The sequence below is a fragment of the Lycium ferocissimum genome, chromosome 2 (assembly GCF_029784015.1).
Source record: "Lycium ferocissimum isolate CSIRO_LF1 chromosome 2, AGI_CSIRO_Lferr_CH_V1, whole genome shotgun sequence".
Taxonomy (NCBI): Eukaryota; Viridiplantae; Streptophyta; class Magnoliopsida; order Solanales; family Solanaceae; genus Lycium; species Lycium ferocissimum.
In genome coordinates this window covers 42,214,747-42,226,197 of record NC_081343.1, presented here as the reverse complement: position 1 = coordinate 42,226,197, position 11,451 = coordinate 42,214,747, and the positions used below count along the sequence as shown (strand labels likewise).

General features: G+C 34.4%; 1 protein-coding gene and 1 long non-coding RNA gene across 2 annotated transcripts; both read left to right on the top strand.

The window, feature by feature from the left end:
* Positions 1 to 370: 370 nt before the first annotated feature.
* On the top strand, positions 371 to 6,496 carry LOC132038168 (uncharacterized). Its single transcript, XM_059428885.1, has 2 exons — positions 371 to 507; positions 4,943 to 6,496. The coding sequence occupies exon 2, from the start codon at positions 5,385 to 5,387 to the stop codon at positions 6,231 to 6,233; it is 849 nt and encodes a 282-aa protein (XP_059284868.1). The 5' UTR covers positions 371 to 507; positions 4,943 to 5,384; the 3' UTR covers positions 6,234 to 6,496.
* Positions 3,670 to 4,402, top strand: LOC132048066 (uncharacterized). Its single transcript, XR_009412891.1, has 3 exons — positions 3,670 to 4,157; positions 4,193 to 4,310; positions 4,349 to 4,402. It is a non-coding gene; the product is annotated as an uncharacterized LOC132048066 (long non-coding RNA).
* Positions 6,497 to 11,451: the final 4,955 nt, after the last annotated feature.

Below are 11,451 nucleotides of genomic sequence, written 5' to 3'. Positions count from 1 at the left end.
ATTAAAGTATCTGGTTCTGTTAAGAAAGGACAAGTGTCTGCCTGCTTGTTCAATTCGTTTTGGATTACCGCTAACGACTCTATCTTGAACCTTACTCCCATCGAGCTTTGAAACATTAGGATATTAGTAAACTTCAACATGAGCCTAGAAAGACAGCATCATGTCTAAGGAGAAGCAGACACGTCCTATAATCCAAACCCAAATTTTTTTCTTTTAAGATATTGTATAACTTCCTCTAGAAACATTTTGTGTGTTGGACAGGTGTTAGTCTTTTATGCTTATGCATATCTGCAATCTGCCACATCCTCAAAAAAATACACGCGCAATCTTTTATATAAACACATACGGAGTATCATCATATCAATTACACACTCACTTTGTGGTACTAACAGAGCAGCAGCAGTGCAGACGGAATATATATGATTTTGGAAAATGCTTGGAATTCATCTGAAGATCTACACAAGCATATCCGGCCAGCTGCTATATGTGATCAAGTTCATATCTCAGGTACACTTCTTTATCTAAACTTTTGAAATTGAAGAAAGATCCGATTTTATTTCATGTCTCAGTACTTTTTTTTTTTTGTGTGTGGGTGTTAGATATTATATTTTTCATTCATATCATAAGTTGCGGTGGGGGATGTATAAAGCCCTACCTACCTCAGGAAAACAGCGCATTTATAAGTAAACCTATCGCCATTTTTGCAATAATTCAAGCTTCAAATTTGGTAAAGCTGGAAATGATTCATTTTTCTTTTTGCGGAGAAAGAATTTCTGATTATTAAAATATGTACGTGTACGTGCACTCTCTCTCACACACACACACACACACACTTGTTTAATTTCTATACTTTGGTAGTAAAAAGAATATTTCTTCATCACGTCACTTAGAAATAACTACTCTATATGTCACTGTGAATAAATGGAATTAGTATTCTTAAAAATACTGTATAAGGTACGTAAATTATTATAACAAACTTATTACAACATGTAAAATTGTAGTGATAGTGTACCAACATAGCTTTGACGTACTAGAATTGTTTTACACGAATAGTGAACTTAACTGTGATAGTAATGTTGGCTATCAATTTTACCAAGTAACCCATTAATAATGTTTTAAAAATTTACTTGCAATTATTTACAAATAATCTAATTGTGTACTTTTTTCAAATTAACTATCTGTACATTGTAATTTAAACTTATATATAATTAATTGCAATCATTGGCCTACAATTCATTAAATAGAATCCTTTAATTACCTAGTTAAAGGGGAGAATATATAAAACTGAACCTTCTGTTTCCTCAACAATTCTATGCAAGTAAATATAGAAAAAGTTTTGTCCACCATCAGTTTTATAAAGAGTGAGATGGGGACCTCTATGATGGAATTAAACGTAACATGATAAGGTTGCTGATAATTTCAAAAACGTTTGAAAATATTGTCTGATGCTTATCCATTCCAGCCACATATGTTTATTCTTGTCAGTTTTTCATTAACATGTTAGGTGAGACAAAACAACGCTATATAGGCAAGGGCGGACCTATGATCAATTTTGTGGTGCTAAGTATAGATATATAGAAAATATATGAAAATTAGGTATAAAAACACGAAAAGCACCCAGGAAATCAAAAACACATATGGGTGCTTTGGTTTCCAGGCGAATTTTAAAGATATCGGGATTTTAATTTATTAATTTAATGAGGCACACACGACTCTTAAATCTTGGGTCCGCCATTGTATATAGGGTGTCTTTGGTACGATGGAGAATAAAATTCAGAAAAATAACTCATTAAAAGTAATGAAATAAATTTCATAAGTGGCGCTCCTCCAACGCCCACCCATTGACCACCCCATCCCTCGCCACTCCGTACCCCATCCCACTTACATAATTTTCTTACTTATTTATCAAATACTAAAAAATAGATAATCTAAAAATATTTTCCTAAAACAAAACATTTCACATGAAAAACAATTTTTAGTAAGAAACATAGCAATAATCACAACATTTACTTTAAACTTAATATGTCCTGCTTGTGCTTGAGTGATAGAGGGGGTGGGGGAGTGTTGAGTGGTGGGAGATTAACCTTGAAACAAAACTCTCCTGCTATTTATTCGTGATACACCTTTTTTGTTTAGTTTGTTTAATTTTATATTTTAGAAATAATTTAACTTAAAACTTTTCATTTTATTCTTAACGAAATGATTTAGGGTCACACAAATACTTATGACTTGTTTTACATCACAAGTTCAAATTTTTTTTTTTTACTTTCTTAAAATTCGTGCCTAATCAAATTATATCACATAAATTGAAATGGAGGGAGTATAGATTAAGCAAATTAGCTAATATTAACAATAATTATACAGGGTAATTATTTAGTCGACTAAATTAGCCTGTATTTCACTTCTAACTTCATCTGAATATTGGTAAGACTTCATGGAAAATTGTATAGATAGATTATTGGAGCTATACAGTAGATTTAGTAATAAAATTAACTATGCCTCTCAAAGTGGCATCCAATTATTTTGGATCAACTTTGTTGGACTAAAGCCACAAATAATAACATAGAGGGAATAATACTTCCATATTGATCTTCAACTGCTCCAATTAGTACAATTATTGGAATGCGATCCATCATTGTCCTGTAAGTAAAAGTGAAAAAATGTCTGACTATCACCATTATTTGGTTTGCTATATGCTTTACTAATCAAGAAGAACTCAAGCAGAATTAAAGTGACAAATGTTAATATCAATATTTTGCATGACTTCTCTTCGTAGTAATGGCTAATTTTTCCTTTCATATGAGAACTTTTACATATAGTTGATTATCTTTGGTAATCCTTATGATCGTTACTTCTTTGGTATAAATTCTGTATTTATCTTAAAAATTTATTTGCACTAAGTTCAAAAGACAGAATTCAAAACTCATAACTTCAAATCTCGAATCCGTCAGCTAACTCTTAAATGGTGTAATCTCAAAAGATTTGAGGCAAAGCACAATATTTTTAAAATTTAAGCCAGCTTTAACACCATCAAATCCAAGTTATTGCCCTTGCATATCTAGGAAATGAATTATAAAAGAAATTAAACTAAGAAAAGGAACCAAAAAAAAAGAAGCTTTATAGATTTAATCATTACTCCCCTTGAGCAGCTTTGTTACCAGACTCTTTGGCCTTACTATTTCATTTGCACTATAGTCTACAGCATCCAGCTTTGAACATGATACTACACAGTAAGTTTGAACAAAATTCTGTTCATACTATTTTGGAAAAAGGGTCAAATGTATCTCTCTTTTAAAACAAGTCACAAATGTCAACCAAACATGGTTAAAGTTTGAAAGCTGGAAGAAAAAACTTGAAAATGGGTTTTGTTGATTCAATGTTTATTTGAAGAAATTAGTGGTTGGGATTTGTTCACTGAATTTTGATAAAGTTGCATTTTAAATTTAAGCTCATTTGATTGAGAATTGAAGGAGAGTGGAACAAATTTTTTTGAGCATTCTTCTTGGATAAGACGATGAAATCGGGGCTGCGTTGGGGCGGGTCAGAAGAAGATTGGGTAATTTTTCTAAAATTGGGTAATTTAATTTGATTTGGGGTTTTGCATCTCAATAGGGGTACAAATGTAAATTTTGTTGATGGCAGGGATGTATGTGTTCATTAGTTCATTATCACTAATGAAAGATAAAATTGGCTAATAAAACAAAGTAGAGGGGTATATTTGGCCCGTTACCCTACTATTTTCTTTTTTGTTTGGTTAAGTTGGAAAAAGGAGATGGTACTTTTATAATACTCCATCTCTTTTGTTCTTGGGTAACCCTCATCAGCCAGATGAGTTTCATCCGTAAGCAGCTACGCTATATATCACCAATAACTGAACACCTTTAAAATATCAAGAGAGAGATTAACAAGGAAATAGAATCTTATGAAAATCTACATTATTGTCTTACTAAGTTTTCATATCTACACAAGCATCCAATGAAATTTCTACTAAAAGAAAAACAAAGAAACTAGACTCCTACTCCTAACATTTTCTATCATGAGATAATCTTATCAAAATCTACTTTGATTGTCTCACAACCCTTCGTATCTTTAAAGAAGATAAGCACCCAATAATTTGACTTATTCTCCTATTTAACATTTTGTAATTCGAAGTCGTGGTGGACGTATATATTTTATTTTTTTTCGGTTAAAGGTCGACGTATTATTTAACAGCAGCTGATATATAGTGTGTACACACCTTGGCGAATGAAAGGTCACATTTTTATAGGTATACATAATAGACGATAAATTCTTAGATGAAAATGTTTTCTGTCACTGCATGTATACTACACACTAAATATGCCATAAGAAATGGGTCGACCTGGATCCATGGAGATCCTTGCTAAGAGCAAGGCTCTTTCTTCTTACGCTCTAAGAGCCCGTTTGGATTGGCTTATAAGTTACTTATAAGTTGTTTTCAGTTTTTTTGAGTGTTTAGTTGACCAACTTAAAGTCATTTTGTGCATAAAATAAGCCAAAAAAATAATTGGACCCATTTGATTTAGCTTATTTAGAGCAGCTTATAAGTTGAAAACAGTTTATAAGTCCAAAAAATAAGTTAGTCTACCCCAATTTTTTTTTTTTGGCTTATAAGCTGCTTATTTTAAGCCCATCCAAACAGGCCCTAAATATGCCGCACAAATATTACGATAGTTAAGCTTACTCATTTTTCTTTAAAAATAATCTCATAAACAAGTAGGTGTGATACTTAATTTTGAGTTTTTTATAGGGACTCAAATACTTACCTGGCCCCCTTTACCCTAGCAATCCCCACGCGTCCGAATAGCATATCCCTATTACCCACAACAATATTTGATCGGCCTTCCCCACATCTCATACAAGCGCGTTCACGTCACACACTAAACCAACCATTTTGACAAGTCGTCCCCGTCCAATCACGTAGGTCAAATCTCTCTTTCGACAGAAGCATTGAAACTCACGTCCGAGCAAGGAGCGTGATAATTCTTGAAGCGGTAATTATTCGAACAGTAGACACGCGTCCAGTTACTGGAACCTCCCACCAAAAGCATTCCCCACTTTGTTTCTATCAAGGTACAAACGTGTCAACTTTTTTGTCTCAGTGCTATTTACGTGTCCACCTTCTCATTGGCTATCCCATGCACACCAATCAGGACACACAATTTGCCTGGATACGCTGTTTTATTATTGGACCCACCCAATCACTCTCCACCAATTAAATCTATTCACTATACTACGTTTGCCCTAGACACGTGGACTTACTTCACCCCATCACTGTTCTGTAACTATGATAATCTGCTCGGTTACCGGTCATATATTATTATTTCAGTCTAAAAACAGCTCTTTGAGAGAGTTTGTCAGCCGTGATGGACGGTGGAGATTGTTGGCCCGGTGCTAGGTACGCAGGTGGACCGCAGGATACGACGATAATGAACCGGATAATGCTAAGATTCCGACCGATCGCACCTAAACCGGTTGCTAACGGTTCATATCCTGGATCTACATCGGAAGGAAACAAGATGGAACTTCTTACCAAAAGAAGAGTGAAGAGAAAGTACGTTAGAGTTAAGAAAAATAGCAAGTGCAAGAATAACAAAGACGACGAAGCTAAAAAAGACGGATCCTTGCAGTTTGGTGATAACAGTACTGTTTTAACCCTTCAGTTGATGCCAGAAAGCAGTAGCGGCGTTAAGAAAAACCCACAAACTATTGGATCTCGACCTTTCTGGATGAACTTTCAGAAATCGGAGAATAATGATATTTTAACCGTAGGATCGGTGGATCAGGTAGATCGGACGGTTGAGATGCAGAAAAAGAGAGTTGTAGAGTCATGGGTGATGGTGGACCGAATAACAAACACGTTCGTAGATGGAGAAGCGTTAGGTAGTACGGACATGGAGAAGATGAAGAATCTAGAAGCTGACACGTGTCCAGGCCTTATATCTGACGGCTTAGATAGGGTTCAGTGGGTGAATCTGGCGTATAGGAGAATGGTTGATCCTCTAGAAGGTTCTGGAACGATACCGGAGCTGGTGACGTGGCTGGTAGTGAAGGAGAAAATAGATTTGTCTTCTTCTTTGCCAGCTTTTGCATGCACTGTGAGGATACTGTATATGAAGAACTCAGAGACAATGCCGTGTGATGTATGGAAGATGGAATTTGGAGGATTTGCATGGAGGTTTGATGCTAAAGCTGCTCTTAGATTGGGTCGTTAATGAAGAAACAAAAAACCTGCAGCAATAAAGGATAATCAAAAGCTAGCTAGCAGGTAATAAAACTTTGTTATATACTATATGATTATCAGCCGAAATCTTGGCAACCTAATGCAAAATAATTAGTGGTAATTGTGCTTCTTTTGCGCAATAAAATCTCGTGCAAACCATGATACTTGTGGTTTAATTCGATACTTATTATAAGTTGTAAAAAGAGTTTGTTCAGATATCGTGAATTGTGAAATCAATGACATGCTTTTGCTTAATTTCAATTCGTGAAAAATATTTTTGATGTTAAATTGGTTCAAAATTGAATCATATCTGTATAGATAACAGGTGAACCGAGGCATCAAAGGAGATGGAAGAGAGATATAAACAGGTGAATCAATTCGATTACTTGAGTTCGGAAGAAGATGGGAGATGTCCAAGTTATAACTATGTACTATATGGTTTTAATTAGTTGTTACATAAAATAAGCTTCTCGATTGAGAAGAATGAAAGCGATTTTGTGAAAACATATAAAGGATCACTCTTTAATTCTATTACATCATATCAAGTTATTTTGTGATTTTGAACTTACATGCTATCTCTTCAATCTAATCTAATAATACAAAAGCATATACATCTTCACTGAAGTTCTTCCAAAAGATTGCTCCAGTTAGATTTTTGAGAGGCATGCACGACTTGTGCTTAATTTTTAATATGAAGTTGTTGCTTTTTTGAAACCAAATACCCCCCTATATGATAAATTGAGAAAAATGGTTGAAAGATGATGTTTTTTTTTTTTTTGGGTACACGAAAGCTGTTGATGCTAACTACAAAATTTGGAGCTAAAAAGACACTCTATTTGTTAAAATTATGGTAGAGAATAACATCTTCAGCTACTTAACACTAACTAGTTGTATCAAAATGATGTGGAGATTGGAGGGAGTTGATGTTGTAACAGGAATTTTGATGATCATGTTCTCCTACCTAGAAATGCTAGCAAGTAACAGTGGAAAACTCAGGTTATCTTCTCTCGTAAGGAGTGAACACTGTGACATTATATAGAATTTGTTGCTATTCGATCAAAATTCTGAAAAGATAATCTCTAGAACATAAGAGATTATTTTGTTAGTTGAACTATCACCTGAAGAACATTTGTGTGTTTTCGAAGAGTTGACTAATTGAAAATTATCTTTAGTTAGTTATATATGTTTGTATATCCCTTATGTCGACATCCCTCAGTACATGAAGACTACGACAAATAATAAAGCGTTGAATCATCATCTCTCCAGAACAAGGAATTGATGTCATTGGACAGGTTGAGATGATTAAGAACGCAATATGGAAATTATTGGACGGGATGAGGCTAAACAAATTATTTTGCTAACTGCTTGTTCTATTTAATGTTTAAGCCTTAAGAATAGTTAATGAAGGTAATCATATTTTAATGGATTTTATTTATATATATTGGAATTGTAAAAAAATATATTATTAATGTACGTAACCTGTAATAATATGTTACTTATCGTATTGTCTAGTTCCCTATTATTGCAGGTTTCTAACAAAATATTAAGTAATACTCATTGTCAATACGCATGAGTTAAAAAGATGAAGGTATAAGCCTACCTCATCCTTTAATTTCGTTGGGACACTTGGAACCTAACTAATGAGAGTTGTTAAAGTAGTGATAAAAGAACTTTGTGAAGATTACATGACTGTAATACTGACAACTATTTTTTGTCAAGGTATTTGTCATGGTACAAGCTAGAGCTTTGATGGTAACGTTAAGCTTTCTGAGTTTGAAGCTCTGATTCTTTGAAGTTTAATTAAACTATGAATTTATTTTAATATTATTGTATATGATATCAGCAGAATGAATCATTATATATACCATCAAGAGATTTAGTGGGATGTCTTCATTCTTAATCAAAAGTCTTGAATTCGAATCTTGTGAATAGAGAACTTTTAGGAAGAGATTGTTTTACCCTTTAGTGAGTTTATATTTGTGCAAAGCGAATTTGTAATTTGATCTTTACTGGCTAAAGTTTGGAATTTTACTACAATTCATTTGATATAGTGGGTCTAAATCGATTATTTATACTTATTTGAGGCACATGTCAAAATTACTGCATTAAGATGAATTCACTATACCTTCTCGTTCGACTTTGAGCCGGATATATAAGTGGATCCCGGATATCGAATGATTAGTTGGAAAAAGAGAGTAGATTGAATCATTATGCACACCACAGCACGTGCATGTACAAATAACAGCTCATACTCTGCAGCAAGTATTGTTTGACAGGATTATTTTTTTTCAGAGAATCTGTTTGTACAACAGAAATGGGTCTATGTCATTATCAAGTGGTACCTGTGTTGTTAATCGAAGTTCTATTGGGTCTCTCTTCTTAAAAACCAATACAGTTTCAGAGATGTGTCGAGCCATTTGAATTTTTACACGTGAAGTTATCATCTTAGGTACGGTTACCGGTAGTCATCTTCTTTTACTTTGAAGACGTAGTCGTTGATCTAGATGCATGTACGTTAGAGGTGTAAATAAACTTCGAACTTTTCGTCTACGCTATGGATCAGGACCGGCTGAACAAGATGGGGGCTTAAAGCTGAATTTCAAATAGAGGCTCTAATTTTTTTTAAAAATAAAAATCGTCATATATATATATATATATAAAGTTTACTTGTCCAGATTTAAATGTAAAATCATGAGTTCGGAATCAAAATGACCCGATAAAAAAAGACTTGAACCGAAATATTTTAGGAAAAAAAGGTGGCATAAAAGTATGATTAATGCAGTATTTTACTGCGTTAAAGGATATATTTTATTGCGTTATAGGATCTTTTTGTTTTGGTTAAACTTTTTTTCTTTTACATTTTCATACTTTTAGTCATACATTAATCATGTTTCGAGACTTTGGAAATTTTATATTTTATATATAATACTACTTTTTTTTGTGCGATTAATAAGGTAGGCTCAATATATTGAAGATATGCAAAATTTCAAATTGTCGTTTTAGTGGTTGAAAAGTGCTCAAAGTAAGTTTTTGTTTGAAGACTTGTTGTCATTAGATTTAAGTTATTTATGTTTTAAAGGTTTGTGATATTTTAAATTAATGCTTAATTTTATTTTGATTATGTCACGATTTTTTTTAATTATCAATTTTAGATGTCACATCATAAACGATAATAAAGACTAAGATAATATTGTAACGATAAATAGATGCACAAAAAATATATAATATTTACTTAAATTGCACAATTTAATTGTATATAAACTATCGTGGATGGGTTCCACTTATGGTATGCCTCAAACTATCCTTAGGCCTAAGGCTCATATAATCCCCACGGCTCTCGCTATCGTCTCCATTCCTTTTTTCCCTCTTTAAGAAGAGGGTACTCTAAGTCATGATCATTTTTGGCCCTTGCGCCCTTCTGCATAATGAGCTCTTTTTTTTTGGAATCTCGTCTCGCTGGTACGCTCGGAATCGCAAGTTGATCTGGTTCTAGAGACGAGATCTCATTCCCGATAAGAGATGCCACCGCAGGCGTCGGAGGATGAGCCTGAAAAATATATAAAAATTAATATCAATTTTAGTTATATTGAATATAATGTTTGTTAAATAATTAAACCTGTGTATCGATGGGTGCTTGAGTAGGCTTTTCAGATGGGTCTGGTGCAAAATATGAAGTAGTCTAGATGAGATGTTGAGAGGCTGAAATTGGAGTGGCGTACTGTTCGAGGTCCAAATAAAAGTTAAAAATTTAAAGTAATATTCACCCTATATTAAATACAATTAATTTTTACTAAAAGTTTTACCTGTGGTTTGACGGTCGCAGAAGGCAATATCGGCTCGGCCCATGAGTGAAATGCTGAGTGGGTCGCTCTGCGGTGGACCCGGCGTCGAATCCTAAAATGAAAAATTACGAAATAATAAGTAACATATATATTTAAAATAAAAACTTTAATGTGTTAAATAAGTATTTTAAATACTAATCGGGATTACAAAATCATCAAAGTTAAGAATCATGGGACCGTCTTAATTCTCACTGGCCATTCATCTTCTAATAATGCCGGAAAAGCTGCCTAATCGATGTCTATCACGTTTCTCGATGTACGCATTCTGGATCAACTGAGATAAAGACCCAGGTATTTCTGTAAGTAGGCGTTTTGGCGTAAACGTACGTGACGGCTCGGTTGAGCTGCCACTGCCCTAGAATTGCTGCGGATGGACTAGTATGGGAGCAGCCTCTTGAATGGGAGTGGGCTCATCTGCCTTATCTACCAGATGGTGTCCTCCTCCTCGTGCCGCTTGACACTCACCCTCTGGAACATGATCATCCATGCACCTAATCTCTCCTTCCTATAGGATACCGTCCTCGAATATCCGTACCATCTCCGCAGTAAGCGTTACAAGCTCGGGATTCGACATATGCTCTAACCCTAATATGCACATTGGTTGTACAGTCACCAGTTGCATGGTCACTAGCTGCATTTGTGTTCAACAGTAAAAAATAGTTTTTTTCAAAACATAATAATTAATACAATTAAATTAATCTAAATGCGATAAACTTATCAATGCTTCGTATTGCCCTACGAGTGCTGCGTATCCTACATTCCTTGCGGGACGTAAAGTTGGTTGCCAATCAATCGGCGTGTGATCCCATGATATCAGTGCTTGTAATCTATGATGGGAGTCGCATGATCGACCTCTGCTGAAGTCTCCAACGCTGCAAAAGGTTGGCAACCCATCCAAAATAACAGCGTAAGGTGTTTATATAAATAGTTGCATAAAATATTGATACAAATTAGTTATCACTAAGTAGAAAAGATGTTTAATTAAATTAATAATGTAAAGTTAAATAGTTCTACCGCATAGTCCGTCATCTGATCAATCTAGTCCCGGAATGGAAGAATGCGCGGGTGCGTATTCACATTGGGACAAGGTTAACGCCGTCCGCCATAAGTATAAGGCATGTCATTACCGAGGTGATGTTTAGGTACGGGATGAAAGGTAGTATCATCTCCCAAGTCCATAACTGAAAGCGATATTAGAGAATACGATTTTTTAGTCATTTCAAAGAGGTTTGTTTACATGGAAGGAACACAAACTTAAAATATTACATAGAGAAGAGCAAAAAATTCACACATCTCGCTGATATTGCCAATAGACACTTGATATAGGCATCGATAGAGGTACGCCAAAAAGACACTCCATTTGTAGTC

Excerpts from the sequence above, each read along its gene's own strand:
- LOC132038168 (XM_059428885.1), top strand. The coding sequence starts at position 5,385 with ATGGACGGTGGAGATTGTTGGCCCGGTGCTAGGTACGCAGGTGGACCG.